Here is an 18,122-nt window from a genome sequence, read left to right on the forward strand (position 1 = left end):
TGACCTCATCAAACAGCCTGGACCACAGCGAATCCTTGCCTCCGCTGGCAGGGTGTTCTGTCAGTGAAGGAGCCTGCAGTCTCAGCATGGTGCTAGGTGTGGGCACAGCTGGAAGGTAAGCGAGGGCACTGCTGTGGTGGTGTAGTAGTGCACGTCTCCAGTGTCTGGTAGCAGAGCCCTGCTACATCGGGTGTTACACCTTCCTAACGAGTAAAATGGCTGCTGGCCCCCAGCTCATGGCTTGTCACCTTCGTTTACTATAGATGAGTTTCATCTGTGTGAAGTGGACACATACACCTGGACGTGGTCCTTTATGGGTGGGCTGTGTGAGGTGTTATGGCAGCGTAGTTTATAAGCCATATGGCTACACTATGTATATGAAAAATGGAAAAATGGCTAAATGTTGATAAATCACAGGTTGGAGCCATTCGTTATCCTGCTGAGGTGGTCGTGGCGCCAGCGCATCCGCAAAAAGTAATGGCCGCACTGAAGTGCGGTGCTATTCCTGCCATCAAATGAGGTCGAAACCCATATGGAAGTTATTCTCGCGAGGAAGTAAAAGGCTGCGCCAATTTAACTAACAACGCCTTCCCCGTTTGCACAGGATGTCTGATCATTGGGGGGTCCCCCCGCGATCACGGAAATAGAGATGCAGAGGGCGCACTACATTGTTTCCAACAGAGTAAAGATATTTCTTTTAGCATTTTCAGAACTGTTTTTGGCCAAGGAGGAAATCATCAGTAAGGGCTCATGCACACGACCATATGTATTTTGTGGTCCGCAAAAAATACGGATGACGTCCGTGTGCATTCCGTATTTTGTGGAACGGAACATCCGCCCCTGATAGAACAGTTTTATCCTTGTCCGTGATGTGGACAATAATAGGACATGTTTTATTTTTTGGTGGAACGGAAATACGGACATACGGAATGCACACGGAGTAACTTCCGTTTTTTGTTTTTTTTTTGCTTTTTGCAGAACCATTGAAATGAATGGTTCCGCAAATAACGGACACGGGAAGAAAATACGTTCGCGTGCATGAGCCCTAATTCAAATAAATAATACAAAGGCGTAAGTAACGTTTAGGGGCTGTTCACATCACTTTTTGTCCCAAGTTTAACATCTATATTGAGAAAGAAAGGCTAGTACACTACACGTCTCCATCCTGCAGAGTTTCCAGCATAAAAAAAAGTATACGTTAAAAAACAAACTCTATGGCATCCGTTTAGCATATATCTTATACGTATATGTTAACCATGAAGCAAAAATGTGATGTAAACCGAGCCTGGGGCCCCTTTCAGACGAGCTAGTGCAGGCATGGCCAACCTGCGGCTCTCCAGCTGTTGTAAAACTACAACTCCCACCATGCCCTGCTGTAGGCAGACTGGGCATGCTGGAAGTTGTAGTTTTGCAGCAGCTGGAGAGCCGCAGGTTGGCCATCCCTGAGCTAGTGTCTTGCTACAGACTTGCAGCACAGCACCTGTCCTGACCTCCCAGCACTGCTGGGTCGAATAGGATTATATTGATTTATGATTAGGTGTTGTGTAAATTTGATTATTTTCTCTTATAACATGGTTATAAGGGAAAATAATAGCATTCTTAATACAGAATGCTTAGTAAAATAGGGATGGAGGGGTTAAAAAAATAATTAATTAAACTCTCCTCATCCACTTGTTCGCACTGCCCGGCTCGTCGTCTTTCTTCTTCTTTTAGGACCTGGGAGGAAATGGACCTTTGATGTCACCGCGCTCATCACAGGGTCCATCACCATGGTGATGGACCATGTGATGAGCACAGTGACGTCACCAAAGGTCCTTTTCTTCCCAGGTCATCAAAGAAGAAGAAAGACGACGAGCCGGGCAGTGCGAACAAGTGGATGAGGTGTACTTTTATTTTTTTTCTGTTACAGCATGATAAATATTTGTAGATTTAATTAGTTTGGATGTTTTCAGACACGGCAATACCAATAGTTTTCAATACTTTTTTTATTTTTTACTTTAATTATAGTCCCCTTAAAGAACATGAACATGCAACCCTTTATTCACTTAGACTGCAATAGTATTCAATGCTAATATACTTTAATAGTATAATGCCTGGATCTCAGACTGCTATAACAACCAATTTCATCATGGGGGTCCGAATGGGTTATAGAGGGAACCCCTTCCCTCTGTCTAACCTCTGCCGGCGCCCTGACTACCATTGGCTGCAAGTAAGGCTACATTTACACAACAGTGGAAAACACTGAAAACCTGTGGCCTTTTAGGGCAGAGGCTGAAAGACCTGCGCTCCCAGCCTGATGACATCACCATTAACTCCCAGCATGATCACTGGGAGCACATGGTGATGTCATCACATGCATGTCCTTCTGAATCAAGAGAGGAGTGACTGCATCAGCACGTGCAAGAGGACGAGGTGAGTTGTTTTTTTTCAGCATAAAAAAACCCTGCACATTGATGACCACTCTGGGAGACATTATTAATTCTAGGGGCCACTATGAATGCTGGGGGCCACTATGAGGGACATTATGTATACTGCGGGGCTGGGATTTAAAGGGATGGTCTGACTTCAGCAAATACCATTTGTCATATAGACAAAGTTAATACAAGGCACTTACTAATGTATTGTTATTCTCCATATTGCCTCCTTTGCTGGCTTGATTCATTTTTCCATTGCAGTATATGATGCTCGTTTCCATGGTTACAAGCACCCTGCAAATTCATCAGTGGTGGCCGTGCTTGCACAATATAGGAAAAAGCTCCAACCTCTCTGGTGTCTGGGACCACGGGAGTGCACTTCTTTCTGTAGTGTGCAAGCACGGCCACTGCTGATGGATTGCAGGGTGGTTGTATCCATGGAAACCAGCAGTGTATAATGTGATGGAAAAATGAATCCAGCCAGCAAAGGAAGCAATATGGATAATAATACATTAGTAAGTGCCTTGTATTTTGCGGGCGTTAAAAACAGGTGCAAAATGGCCATTAAGATGGCCGGAAAACAAATGCAAAAATGGTTGAAAAATTGACAGTGTCAGTTTTTCATGGCCATTTTTTTTTTCCACTCGTGTGAGTGTAGCCTTAGGAGGATTATTATTAAAGGGGTTATCCAAACCCTATAATGCCCCCTTTAGTGCCCGGGCCCTTCCCTTCACACAGGTTGTAATTACCTTGTTCCCCAGCACCCGCGTTGGTTATGATGCACGCACGGCTGGCGCTGCATCTCCCTGTTGCGCGGATCAAAATATCCGGCGACGGGGGTGTTGGGGACGAGCGGGTGATGCTAGGAAGGCTCATGCTTGTTGGAGCCTGCGATTGCCTCTGCTCTGCCCTGCCCCCCAGTATTCTGTGGTTGTCGAGAAAGCTGTGAAGGGACAGATATAGCGAGGGTGCAGCCTCCTGACACTGAAAACCAAGTCTATGTAAGAGCGCGGCATAATACTGTTTTAGAAGCTGTTTCTTAATACAGCGGTATATTGTGAGAACTAGTAAATCGCCCAACCCCAGCAGTGAGCATCGCTCCATTCACACTCCTCCTCACTGCGGTCATGCAGAGAGGCTAACTGGGGGGGGGGGGGGGAAGCTCCTATTCTAGTGATTAGTAGGGCCACCAATGTTTAGTACCTACAGTATCCCGAACAACTGTTTTAATTAGGAAATAGAATTACCAAGGTGCAAATCCGAAGAGGATGAAAGGGTTGTCTGCCGATGACTGACATACTTATGGATGTCCTAGTTTTTGTTCCCTGTTTGTTGTGACACAACAGGGAGCCTGCCCCCCACACTCTCTGGGTCAGCGATGCGCTTGGAGGGGTTTGGCTCTCTGGCTCGGCTCATTAGCTAAACCAGCTCCCTTCTCAATCAAAGATGATGCAGGGACAGAGGTGGGGACTGGTTTAAAGGCTATGTACACCTTTGGAGGCAATGTTTGGTACACAAAAAGGACGCCACACTTTAACTATTGAACATCCCCTCCAAGGATGTCAGAGAGAGAAGAGGATACTTTCTACCTGTGTTGGTACAAGAGCAGAATCTTCACTTTTGGGCGCTTGAAAAATGCCACAGAGAAGCATATTTTTTTTCCAAAAATATGTGAAGCCACTCTAAGGCCTGATTCAGATATCTGTTAAAACTAGTGTGTGTTGCAGGTGCAACAGAAGGGCGATTTTTAATACTGCTGTAGATCCTTATGTTTGTGTAGGACGCACCTGACAACCAAGAGGACCATGATCTCCAGTGGCCTCCTTGTTCCTTGAGACCAAAGCAGTGCATCCCTGAGTTTCTCAGCACGGACCTTTGATCATGTGGAATAGCTGAGGCATGGATAGCACCATTAAATTCTATGGGTCAATGTGCAGTAAATTGTAGACGCGAACAGCAAATACTTAGATGGAAATTCCATAGGTTGATAGCTATGTACAAAGTCTGTTTCTATACAGAATACACACAAACAACTGTAACTTTATTGGCACCAAAAGAAATAAATGAGTAATTACTGAGAAGGGAAATGAAAGTATTATAGTATTAACACAGGAAAGAAACCGTACGGATGCGTTCGGGGCCGCTCGTGAGCCCCTTCAAACGGTGCGCACGAGCGGACACCCGAACGCTAGTGTGAAAGTAGCCTAAGGGATGCTGGCGAGAAACGGATCATGGGCGTGAAGCGTTTGCAGATTCTGTAGGTTGATGACCTTTTTTTAATGCACTTAGTTCTCTTGTCAATGTTTAGGCATTTGTTGAACCTAGCTTCTTCTTTTCCATTTTCAAATCTAACGTGAAATTTATACTGATCAGGTGTACGGAATGTCTTTTTATTACACAGAGATTACATTCACATGCTCTGTTAAGCTGGGTTTCCACATAGCGTCCATGAAACGGATGAAACCCTGCCCATGGTGGGCACTGGCTGCATGAATTTTTGTGTTAACTGAGGTATTACCTTTAAAACTGTGCAGCTATTGGCCACCGATTGTGGACAGAGTTTTGGCTGCTATGTGGAAGCTCAGCCTTAGGGATCATGCACACGGCTGTTGCCCGGCTGTGGCCGTATTGCGACCCGCATACAGCTTGTCCGCAATACACGGGCATCGGCTGTGTGCACCCCACATCACGGATGCCCGGGAGATGCGGTGCAGTGCGGAACAGAGGCACGGATTGGAAGCCCATGGAAGCACTATGGAGTGCTTCCGTGGGTTTTCTGTCCATGCCTCCGCACCGCTAAAAAAGTAGTGCATGCACCGGAGTGAATGGGTGCATTGCGGACCAGACCACCACACAGTCATGTGCATGAGCCCTTAGGACTCACTACAGTGGAATGCAAAAGTTTGGGCACCCCTGGTCAAAATTACTGTTACTGTGAACAGTTAAGCAAGTTGAAAATGAAATAATCTCCAAAAGGCATAATGTTAAAGATGAAACACACACTTTTTTTGAAATTTTAAGCAATATCAGTGTATTATTATGTTTTTGGACAATTTTAGAGTGAAAAAAGGAAAGGAGCACCTTGCAAAAGTATAGGAACCCAAGGATAATTGACCACTCAGATAACTTTGCCCGAGGTCTCAGACCTTAAAGAAAACCTGTCATCAACTTTATGCTGCCCATACTAACGACTCTATGAATAAAGTAGAGACAGGTGAGTTGATTTCAGAAGTATGTCATTTATAAGTAAAAAGTAAGTGGTTGCCGAGAACCAACATCACAATCATTGCAGACTGGGCCTGAAAAAGAGTCCCGGCCACCTGAGAAGAGTCATGGTTATTCATGAATTCCTGCTCTCCATGCCCACCTGCTGATGATTGATAGTCTTCTACCTAGTTTTCTCCCTTCTGTCTAGGAGAGAACTGCCAATCAGCAGCAGATGGGCGAGGAGAGCAGGAGATTATGAATAACCATGACTCTTCTCAGGTAGATTTGACTCTTTTTCAAGGCCTGTGCTGCAATGATTATAAAGCAGGTTCTCAGCAACCACTTACCTTCAGCTCATGAGTGACACACCGCTGGAATCAGCATTTCTGTCACTATTTTATGCTGCCCTCAGTGAGGTCAGCATAAAGTTGATGACAGGTTCCCTTTAAATAGCCTTTTAAGGTTAAAGAGGACCTTTCACCAGAGGAAAGCCTCTAAACTAACTATACAGAGGTGTAGAGCGGCGCCCAGGGATCCCCCTGCACTTACTGTTATCCCCGGGCGCCGCTCCGTTCGCCCGGTACAGCCTCCGGTATGTAAGTAGTTAGGCTCCACCCATTTGATCCTGCCGGCGTCGTCTTCTCCTATGCTGTAGCGCTGGCCAATGGCAGCGCTCAGCATAGGAGAAGAAGACGCCGGCAGGATCAAATGGGTGGAGCCTAACTACTTACATACCGGAGGCTGTACCGGCGAACGGAGCGGCGCCCGGGGATAACAGTAAGTGCAGGGGGATCCCTGGGCGCCGCTCTACACCTCTGTATAGTTAGTTTAGAGGCTTTCCTCTGGTGAAAGGTCCTCTTTAAGGCTTGTTCACAATCATCAATAGGAAAGGCCATGTGATGCAAATTTCAAAGCTTTATAAATACCCAAACTTCTCTAACCTTGTTTCAAAAAACAGCAGCCATTGGTTCTTTTAAGCAGCTGCCCAACACTCTGAGAATGAGGTCCACAAAGCAGGAGAAGGCTAGAAGAAGATAGGAAAGTCTTTTCAAGTTGCCATTTCCTTAGTTCGAAATTTAATTAAGAAATGGCAGTTAACAGGAACAGTGGAGGCCAAGAGAAGGTGTGAAAAATTTCTGAGACAGCTGCTCATATGATTGCTAGAAAGGCAAGGAAAGGAATGCAAAAGACCTTCAGGAAGATTTAGCACACTGTTGGTGTTGTGGTACATTGTTCTACTATTTAGCGACAGCTGCACAAATATGGCTTTCATGTAAGAGTCATCAGAAAAAAACTTCTCCTTCGCCTTTACCCAAAAATTCAGTGTTGGAGGTTTGCAAAAGAACATCTAGACAAGCCTGATGCATTTTGGAAAAAAGTCCTGTGGACCAATGAAGTTAAAATGGATCCCTGGGCCCAATGAGCAAAGGCATGCTTGGAGAAAAAAAGGGCACAGAATTTCATGGAAAGAACACCTCTCCAACCCTTAAGCATTGGGGTGGATCAGTCATGCATTGGGGTTGTGTTGCAGCCAATGGCATGGGAAACATTTGACTGGTAGAGGGAAGAATGGATTCGATGAAATCCCAGCAAATTCTGGAACCAAACAAACACCAACTGTAAAAAAGCTGAAGTTGAAAAGAGGATGACTTCTACAAATGGACAATGATCCTAAACACACCTCAGAATCCTCGAAAGGAGCAGGCTGAAGGTTTTACTATTGCCCTCACAAGTCCCCTGACTTTAACATAATGGAAAAACTGTTGAGAAAACTTAAAAGAAAAGTGCATGCAAGACAGCCCAGGAATCTCACAGAACTGGAAGACTTTTGCAAGGAGGAATGGATGAAAATCCCTCAAACAAGAATTGAAAGACTCTTTGCTGTCTACAAAAAGCATTTACAAGCTGTGATACTTGCCAAAGGGGATGCTACTACCGTCTTTCCCCGAAAATAAGACATCCCCCGAAAATAAGACCTACCTCTAGTTTTGCCTATCCCTGTAATATAAGGCATCCTCCCGAAAATAGGGCCTCCCCGATAATAAGGCCCCGCCAGAATATAAGGCCCCTGATGCTACCGTAGGGCGTCTGAATCCTCTGGACTGTAGCGGCGGCTGCCGCCGCGCAGCTCACTGATTGGCCGCAGCACATTCAGAGCTGTTCAGGCGGTGCGAGGTCTCTTTAAATCAGAGAGCCTGCGCTGCCGCCAGGAGAAGCTGCCGCCTGCTGCTCGCTCTGCCCTGACGGAGTCTGGCTGACTCGCGATTAGACAGTGAGTCGCACGGGGCAGGAGCTGGGCACATTGTGTGGAATCTGGCTGGCACAGACACACAGGGGTGACTGAGGTGGTGGGGGGGAAATGTTTGATAAAGTAGTGGGGGATGTCTGGTGAAGGTGGGAGGGGGGAGAGAGACTAAATAATCCACTGTCCACTGGCACAGGGGCGTGGGATCACTTAAAATGACACAGGGGGATCAGAGGTGGGAATCAAAATGACACAGGAGGATCAGAAATATCGTAAAATAGTAATCCCCCTCCCCTCTGATTCTCTTGTGCCATTTTAATTCCCCCCTCTGATCCCCCTGTGTCATGGAAAATAAGACATCCCCTGAAAATAAGACCTAGCGCATTTTTGGGAGCACAAATTAATATAAGACACTGTCTTATTTTCGGGGAAACAGGGTAGGTACTAATCATGCCGGGTACCCAAAGTCAGGCCCTGTTCCTTTTTTTTATTTTATTTTGAAAATGTAAAAGATGAAAAGTAAAAAAAATAATTGTTTTGCTTAAAATACAAAAGGTATGTGTCCTTTTTAACTTTATGCCTTATAGAGATAATTTTATCTTCTACTTGCTTAACTGTTCACAGTAAGTAATTTTGGCCAGGGGTGGCCACACTTTTTGCATGCCACTGTATTTTGTGTAACATAATTTTTTTAAATTGCACAATTAGCAGATAAGAATCAGATACCAATAATGAGTACAAATATCCCACTTCTTGTACATGGCTATTCCTATCTGTTTTGTAAATGAGCTTGTTCATAATTCATATTGCCCGACATATCTATGTTTTGTAGGACACTATAGTGGATTTATGGCTGTCACTTGACATCATGCACCATCGTTGGCTGCTGCTTCTTGCATGCTTCTGGGTCCTGTTTATGCTTATGGTTGCAAGCAAGTTTATCACCCTCTCAATGAGAAGCCCTGAGAGTAAGTAGACTGTTTTATTACTTAGTATATATATATATATATATTTTAAACTTTTTTAGTAGACGCTGTGCTTCCTATTTCAGCTTGAGAAGATCTATCATGTTATGGGAAGGGGTTAAACTATGTATCTGCACTTTGCAGTCTAGTTTACTTCGGTGATGGCATTTCTGGAAGTGTTTTTTTCCTTACTTAGGTGGGTTTCCCTTGATTTATGTAAAAATGTGAAAATCAGGCATTGCATAGTACAGTCGTGACCAAAAGTTTTGCGAATGACACAAATATTAGTTTTCACAAAGTTTGCTGCTAAACTGCTTTTAGATCTTTGTTTCAGTTGTTTCTGTGATGTAGTGAAATATAATTACACGCACTTCATACATTTCAAAGGCTTTTATCGACAATTACATGTCATTTATGCAAAGAGTCAGTATTTGCAGTGTTGGCCCTTCTTTTTCAGGACCTCTGCAATTCGACTGGGCATGCTCTCAATCAACTTCTGGGCCAATTCCTGACTGATAGCAACCCATTCTTTCATAATCACTTCTTGGAGTTTGTCAGAATTAGTGGGTTTTTGTCCACCCGCCTCTTGAGGATTGACCACAAGTTCTCAATGGGATTAAGATCTGGGGAGTTTTCAGGCCATGGACCCAAAATGTCAACATTTTGGTCCCCGAGCCACTTAGTTATCACTTTTGCCTTATGGTGCTCCATCGTGCTGGAAAATGCATTGTTCTTCACCAAACTGTTGGATTGTTGGAGGGTGTTTTGGTACCATTCTTTATTCATGGCTGTGTTTTTGGGCAAAATTGTGAGTGAGCCCACTCCCTTGGATGAGAAGCAACCCCACACATGAATGGTCTCAGGATGCTTTACTGTTGGCATGACACAGGACTGATGGTAGCGCTCACCTTTTCTTCTCCGGACAAGCCTTTTTCCAGATGCCCCAAACAATCGGAAAGAGGCTTCATTGCCCCAGTCCTCAGCAGTCCATTCACCATACTTTCTGCAGAAGATCAATCTGTCCCTGATGTTTTTTTTGGAGAGAAGTGGCTTCTTTGCTGGCCTTCTTGACACCAGGCCATCTTCCAAAAGTCTTCGCCTCACTGTGCGTGCAGATGCACTCACACCTGCCTGCTGCCATTCCTGAGCAAGCTCTGCACTGGTGGCACTCCGATCCCGCAGCTGAATCCTCTTTAGGAGACGATCCTGGCGCTTGTTGGACTTTCTTGGACGCCCTGAAGCCTTCTTAACAAGAATTGAACCTCTTTCCTTGAAGTTCTTGATGACCCTATAAATTGTTGATTGAGGTGCAATCTTAGTAGCCACAATATCCTTGCCTGTGAAGCCATTTTTATGCAACGCAATGATGGCTGCACGCGTTTCTTTGCCGGTCACCATGGTTAACAATGGAAGAACAATGATTTCAAGCATCACCCTCCTTTTAACATGTCAAGTCTGCCATTTTAACCCAATCAGCCTGACATAATGATCTCCAGCCTTGTGCTCGTCAACATTCTCACCTGAGTTAACAAGACGATTACTGAAATGATCTCAGCAGGTCCTTTAATGACAGCAATGAAATGCAGTGGAAATTTTTTTTGGGGATTAAGTTAAATTTCATGGCAAAAAAGGACTATGCAATTCATCTGATCACTCTTCATAACATTCTGGAGTATATGCAAATTGCTATTATAAAAACTTAAGCAGCAACTTTTCCAATTTCCAATATTTATGTTATTCTCAAAACTTTTGGCCACGACTGTACATGACCGTCTCTGTCCAACAAAGCGATAACCTGCCCTGTACCTCGCATGTATCCAGAAATCTCCACATTAATTTTTCCAATTGATCTGCTAGATTTTCTTAAGCTAGCAGCTCAGGGGTGTGATTATCCTATCAGCAGGTCCGCAATATATGGGCACCAGCCGTGTGCAAGCCGTATTCCGGATGCGGACCCTTTGACTCAAATGGCACGTATCAGAAGCCTGCGGAAGCGCTTTGTAGTTCCATTTTTATTTTTTTTTGCAGTGAAACATACCTTGCGCATTGCGGACCCTCTCAAGTGAATGGGTGCATCCACATAGGGCGTGCATTCGGCCGGTACCTGTTCATTGAGACATGGGGCGCACACACTCGTGTGAACGAGCCCAAACTATCATAGCTTCTAAAAGAACATGAAGCAGGTGGCAGTAAGGAAAGAACTGGTCATGTGTGTCCACATCAGCGATGGTTCTGAGGTGGGCAGAGCAAATAAGGGAAAAAAAAGAAGCAGCAGGTTGCGCTGTACAGATAGATTTTATTGAATAACTTTGTGGCTATACACAATTTTTAATTACCTGCAATTGCAAAACAATTCACATACAGGTGCTGGTTTGAAAAATGTAGAATATTTATTTATTTTTTTGCGGGACAACCCCTTGAAGTGAGTGATCTTAGAAAAAATGCCATTGGTTCGTTTGGTAATCTTTGCACTTTTTTCCCTTGTAAAACAAGAGTATAGAATGAGACCGGGCTCATTGACCGTTTTACCTGAACTGGAGAAAATGACTGTGACTGAAGCAAGAAAGTTCCAGATTGATAGTCAGGTATGTGCAATTTAAAAACTCTTCTACTCCAGTAATTGTGAAAAACTGTTTTATGCGAGCAATCCCTGCCCCATTCCCATGTGCTTCATGATATGTTATTGCCTCTTTTATTGGGCCCATTCACACAACCGTATTTATCTGTCTGCATCCGTTCCGAAATTTTGCTGACCCATTCATTGCAAAAGATGCGGACAGTGCACCGTGTGGCCGCACTAAAAAGACAGAACAGGTGTTATTATTGTCCGTACGAATAAGACATGTTCTATCATGGAGAAGGCTGTTCCGTTCTGCAAATTCGGAAGGCACACAGCCGGTATCCGTGTTTTGCGGACTGCAAAAACGGATACGGTCGTGTGAATGAGCCCTTAATCAGTTATTTTCTGATTTGCAAGGTCTCTTAGATGAATTGCTGGAACAAGGAAAAGGCAATAAAAAATTTTTAAGCTAGAATGGAATTCACTTGTATAGAAAGGTGTTGTGTTTTTTTTTTTTTTTTTTTTTTTTTTTTTTTCATTTTCCAATGACATTTTTATGGTAAATTGGTAGCGAGTTGGGGGATATTGACTAGAAAGAGATCACCATGCATGGTTTCCCCAGTGGAGACAATATAGCTGCTGGTTAGGATCTACAATATGTGCTGGCTGTCCACAGTAAAAGGAATAAATGAACCGCGTGGGCTCAGTTCACACTGGCTCAGGACACTGCTTTTTGTTCTTTTCTCCAACCTCTGCTAAGAAAAGCAGCGGTGATAATCTGGACCTTTTTCTATTTGTATATAATTGCTTCAAATGCTGCCTCCAGTAAGTACATTAGCTTTGGCTTTGCATGTACAGTAGCTGCCACAAGTCATTTACGTGAACTTGGTTGATTAAAGCTTCTGTTCTTGTCAGCAGTTTCCCATTTTATAAGCGATACGCAGAACATTTGGTGGTAAATTTTTTTGCATTTTATTTCTGTGACTTTGGGCTGTTTTTGTTCTTTCTAGTCGAGAGAAAGGCAGACAGAAGTGAGTTAGCTTTCCAGTGAATATTAGACTGAAAGCTTTGTCTATGTCATGTTTTTTCGTTTTCAGAAAGGTTTCCCAGCATATACCTTCTACAGAAAGGCTCCAAGGTATGCCATTGTATATGCATACAGTGGTGTATGTCACCTATAGACTCCCATACAGAAAAACTAAAACATTTTTTTCAGGATGCCTCCATATAGTATAGAGCCTACTCTGCTATTCGATATAAAAATAAAATGTATACCCACAGAGGGCTAAAGATTACTCCTTAGAATCCATCCGGAGCTCATCTACAGTTTAGACTAAATGTAGGGCTCAGATGTATTGTGAACTGAGCCTGAGCATGAAAGCCAATTACTACATTCATGCTGATGAGTGAGAATTTACTCCTCACTCCACGGACTAGGACATTATCGGATGTGCAGTACATGGCAAGTAGCTTTAATCATCCAGGCATAGGAGAGTGTGTATCAGTGGATAACCTTTAGAGAGAAGCACAGAATGAAAGGACTACACAACATATGGACCATTTTTGAATTAGAATTTCCCAATTGGTTATCTTGCTCACTCTTCTGCTTCTGGGCTTATGAACCTTTGCAGTATACCTTAGTTCTGTGTTTGAAATGAGTACTAGACTATCAGATTTTCTGGATTATCACAGGTCTCTGCAGAAAGGAACCATTAAGTGGTTGTCCAGCATAAAACACGTATCCCCTATCCTCAAGATAGGGAATAAAAGTCTGATCAGTGATGGTCCGAATGCTGGGACTCCTGCCGATTACAAGAATGGGGCCTTATGTTACCTGTTTGAATGCAGCGGCATCTATCTATTAATGCTGTACAAGTGCACATGAGGTGCTTGGCAAATATATTTTGATCAAAAATATCTGTGCCCATCCACCACGGCAAGGTGACCTTTATCTGAATGAGAAACTGTTTATTACCTAGGACTATGCCATATGGACATCTAAATTCAGGAGAGCAGAACCCACATATATACTGTGTCTGCTACAACAGTTGCCTCGCTAGGTCAGCAGGGCACGTGTCTGGCATGTTCACTGCTGCTTTGTTTAACTGTCTCCAAGTGACTGCTGGAGACAGGCGAGTTCAGCTCCCTGAAGTGCACAGAACCTCTTTCTTTACCTTGGTCCTATTTTTGTCCCATATTATGTTTAAAACTTAGCAATATATAACAATTTCTCTCTTTGTTCTCGGGGGTCAACTCCCCTCCCCCGTCCTGTCACAAGCTGTAGGACAAGTGACTGGGGCAGAAGCCTCCTCATCGACAGTTGGTCAAAAACCGCAAAGTCCCATCCCTCTACAACCAACAGGAGAATAACCCCCTCTGTCACTCTGCCAGGATGATGCAGCAATTTTGCACACTGATAAACAGTGGGAGCCACTATATTTCTTATAACCCCTTGCTTTTATCATTTATTTCTAGGTTTGTTTAAGCACCGCATGTTCACTTTGGCAGCTCTTGAGATACTTATATGTGGGAAAACGATAGAATAGGATGGGAAAAAACCTATGCAATCCATGATGGTTTCTGTTCATGTCACTTTTAACTGTTCTGATTGTCTGTGGAATGTTTTATATGGCGACGACCCAGCTGTCTGTGGCCGACAATCCAGTGCTGAAGTACATATGGCCGGTACTGTTTGAACAGTCAGTGTTGAGAACATGTGGATGCAATAAGAGGTCAGCGCTGCAGCAAATATTCAGAGGCTCAACAATATGTTGTGTCTGTGGCTCTTTCCCCTCAATAAGATCAGACTTTAATCTTCTCTTGTCTCCTGGCAGATGGTTCGCCTCTGCAGCTCAGACAAGCCCGTAAACATTTACCAACATGAGAAGAATGGGCCCTTCTGTGTTTTTGTATCTCTTTTGAAAGAAATCGCTAAATATGTTTAGTGAATTATTCCATGTTTATCCCTCATGCTCTACAGCGTAAAAAAAGAAACCATGTCATGTGGCCCTACCTCAAGAAAAAGTTATCAGAACCCCTCCTGAAGTTATAACCTGTATTACTTAACCCGTCCCCTTCTTCCTCTTAATAATCACCTTTGCCAATCTCTCCTTTTCGTTCATGTGATACCCACAATGTTATTTTCATCAGCTATTTCTAGCATTTTCAGTTAAAGTCAGAGCCCTGGGTATAGGCTTCCTGCAGGGAAAGATGCAGCAAATGCTAATTTATCTTGGGTTACTTTCACACCTGCATTCGGTGCGGATCTGTCTTGTATCTGCACAGACGGATCCGCACAGATAATGCAAACGCTTGTATCCGTTCATAACAGATCCGTTTGCATTATTCATAAAAAAAAAAGTCTAAGTCAAATGGATCTGTCTTGACTTACATTAAAAGTCAATGGGGGACGGATCTGTTTTCATTTGCACCATATTGTGTCATTGAAAACGGATCCGTCCCCATTGACTTACATTGTAAGTCAGGACAGATCTGTTTGGCTCCGCATCGTCAGGCGGTCACCAAAACGCTGCAAACTGCGTTTTAGTGACCGTCTAAAAAAAGCAACGGAGACCAAACACAGCCAAATTGATGTATTCTGAACGGATCCTTATCCATTCAGAATGCATTGGGGCTGTACTGATCCGTTTTGGGCCGCTTGTGAGAGCCCTGAAACGGATCTCACAAGCGGACCCAGAAACGCCAGTGTGAAAGTAGCCTTAGTTGAGAGTAGGTTTAAAACGTTTAACTTTTTTGAGATGTATAATTTCATTTCAGCCAACAGTGGACACGTTGAAAAATATGACCCACATCGATTTCATCCACAAAGAGCGACTGGAAGAGCTCAGAAGTGTGTGCAGGAATGGATCACTCTCAAACCTCTCACATTCCGGCATTTCCAAGTTTGTGTTGGATCGAATCTTTGTCTCTGACAAGCACAAGATCTTGTTTTGTCAGACCCCTAAAGTAGGAAATACCCAATGGAAAAAAGTTCTCATTGTTTTAAACGGTAATTCAGTTACTATGAAAAGAAAACCTCGATTTACTGCCTCGGGGTATAATTCACATTGCTCCTTAGCATAAGGCTATATGAACACAAACGTATTTTGTTCCATTTTTATTTTTTTTGCAGATTGGATGAGGACCCGTGTGTCTGTTTTGTAGCCCCGCAAAGAGCATAGAGCATGTCCTATTCTTGTCCATTTTGCAAACAAGGATAGGCATTGTTACAATACATCCACAAAAAAATGGATGCAACATGGATGTCATCCGTATTTTTTGAAGATCCACATTTTGCGGACTGCAAAATACATACGGTCGTGTGCATGTAGCCTAATTCATATATTGTACACGAGGCATTTGTATACGTTTTTATCAAAATGCACTCGCCACGTCAAGGTTGCCTATTTTAATTGGGTACCTACTCTAACTTGCAGCAGCACATGGCGACAGCCACCGCTGCAACACAGTGCCCACATGCAGCGTGACTCAGCAGTCCAACAGCTTCCCTGCTGTCACACTAAGGGTACTTTCACACTAGCGTTTTTCTTTTCCGGCACTGTTCCGTCATAGGGGCTTAATACCGGAAAATAACTGATCAGTTTTATCCCCATGCATTCTGAATGGAGAGCAATCCGTTCAGGATGCATTAGGATGTCTTCCGTTCAGTCCCTGAACGGCGTTTTGGATGGAGGAAATAGCGCAGCATGCTGCGGTATTATCTCCGTGCAAAATTACGGATCAGATGCCGGATTCGGTAAAAATGTGAAAAAAATATATAACGGATTCGTTTCTCTGGATGACATCCGGAGAGACTGATCCGTTCCTGCAATGCATTTGTAAGACGGATCCGCGTCCGTATCAGTCTACAAATGCTGTCCGTTTGCATGCAGATTGCTGGATCACTCTGCCGCAAGTGTGAAAGTAGCCTAAGCCCCCTTGGCACTGGGCCCCACCGATACACAGCATAACGGCAACCACGTAGTACCGCACCATGTGAACAGATGTCTGACGCTCACCTGTCCATGTGGTCTCAGGAACTACAAACTAAAACCAATTAGGAATTTATTAACCCTTATGCAGTCTCCTGGTAATTAAATCACCTGGGCCGAAAGGGACACCACGGAAGAAAAAAGAGCACTAATAAAATTATTATTATTAATATTATAACTTTGTCTACATAAAAGCTATTTGCTAAAGTGAGACAAGCCTTTTAAGTCCTATTACTAGTGTGCTATTCAAATACTGTATATTAAATATATTGGGACCTTTTATTTAACTTTTAATGCAAAAATTCCTTTCTGATATTTCCATGATAGAATTTGTTTTTTAAACCCAGCCAAGTGCCTGAAGTTACAAAAAACTCTTGTAAGAATTGTGAGCCAATATGTTATTAATTTGACATTGTTTTTTTTAGGGGCATTTTCATCGATTGAGGATATCCCAGAAAATGTAGTTCACGATCATGAAAAGAATGGTCTTCCGCGGCTATCCTCATACAGTATAGCAGATGTGCAGGAGAGGTATGGCTACCGCACAGGCACCAGCATCCATTTCTAGTATGTAGAATTTTTCAAAGTATGTAAAACCCCCCCAAAAAAACTTTACATTGGGGAACCTACAATAACATTCATTTTAATGAATTGTATAAACAGCGACTCCTTCAATATACCTATTATTGTAGCCTTCCTAAAACGTGTATACACAGCTATAGCGCTTTACTAATTGTCTCTTCTCTGTAAATTAACCTGCAACCAGCGGCTGATATTTATGGCCTGAGGCAACGACGGTATCTGCCTTTTTTTATTTTATTATGTTTGAATATTTAGAACTGTTAAGAATAAAAACTTTTGATATGTCATAGCCACATGTCAAAGGTTTTGATTGGTGGGATTTGAGTGCTCAGACCCCCAACTGATCACATATCGCTCGCTCCTCGCAGACAGATAGAAATTCTATGAGCCCATCCCTGTTCCATGTGCGCTATGTGGGCGCATCGCTCACCTCATTCTAGAGATCGTGGGGGTATCAGCACTCGGACGCCACCGATCAAAATCTTTTGATATTTTGGGTGACATATGAAAAGTTTTTAAAACTTGAGTGACCCTTTAATGGGAATCCGTCATCAAATCAATCCTATTAAAATCCACTTACATTTCTGAAGAGCCCTTGTCAGCTGAATCTAATGTTCTTTCTCCCATGTTACACTGTGGGCTTAATGCAGAGGAAACAACTTTTTAATAATGTATAAATTAGTCCTAGGTGCAATGAGGGCATTTCCATTGCACTTCTTCTCACTCTCTACATGTCACACCCCAAACTCTTTGACAGTGCCAAGCGTGATTACTTATTCATGCCTGGCCCTGAAGTCTCGCTACAGCACGACCGCCACTGTGTTCGGCGCACACGCAGAACAAGGGATTAAGCTTGCATTGCACCTGGAAAGGGCTTAGCGGACATGTAAGCTGGTTTTGACAGGATGGATTTGATGACCGATTCCCTTAGGCTGGGTTCAGACCTGAGCGTCTTTGATATGCGCGTTTAACGCACGTTTTTGACGCGCGTTTTTGACGAGCGTTTTTTGCAATAGTAAACGCGCGTTTGACGCGCGTTTGTGTGATTGACTGCAATGTCCTATGGCCACAAACGCGCGTCAAAACGCCCCAAAGAAGCTCAAGTACTTTTTTGAGCGTAGGGCGTTTTACAGCGCGTTTAAACGCGCTGTAAAACGC

At 43.5% G+C, this 18,122-nt stretch overlaps 1 protein-coding gene across 1 annotated transcript in view; it reads left to right on the forward strand.

The window, feature by feature from the left end:
• Positions 1-18,122, forward strand: part of CHST10 (carbohydrate sulfotransferase 10) — a 22,296-nt gene continuing 4,174 nt past the window's right edge. Inside the window, exons 1-5 of the mRNA XM_040425051.1 lie at positions 1-115; positions 8,699-8,834; positions 11,325-11,416; positions 15,169-15,400; positions 16,808-16,913. Coding sequence (XP_040280985.1) covers positions 8,735-8,834; positions 11,325-11,416; positions 15,169-15,400; positions 16,808-16,913 — 530 coding nt within the window. The 5' untranslated portion in view covers positions 1-115; positions 8,699-8,734. The remainder of the gene's footprint in view (positions 116-8,698; positions 8,835-11,324; positions 11,417-15,168; positions 15,401-16,807; positions 16,914-18,122) is intronic.

Source organism: Bufo bufo, chromosome 3, assembly GCF_905171765.1.
Source record: "Bufo bufo chromosome 3, aBufBuf1.1, whole genome shotgun sequence".
In the NCBI taxonomy this organism is placed as follows: Eukaryota; Metazoa; Chordata; class Amphibia; order Anura; family Bufonidae; genus Bufo; species Bufo bufo.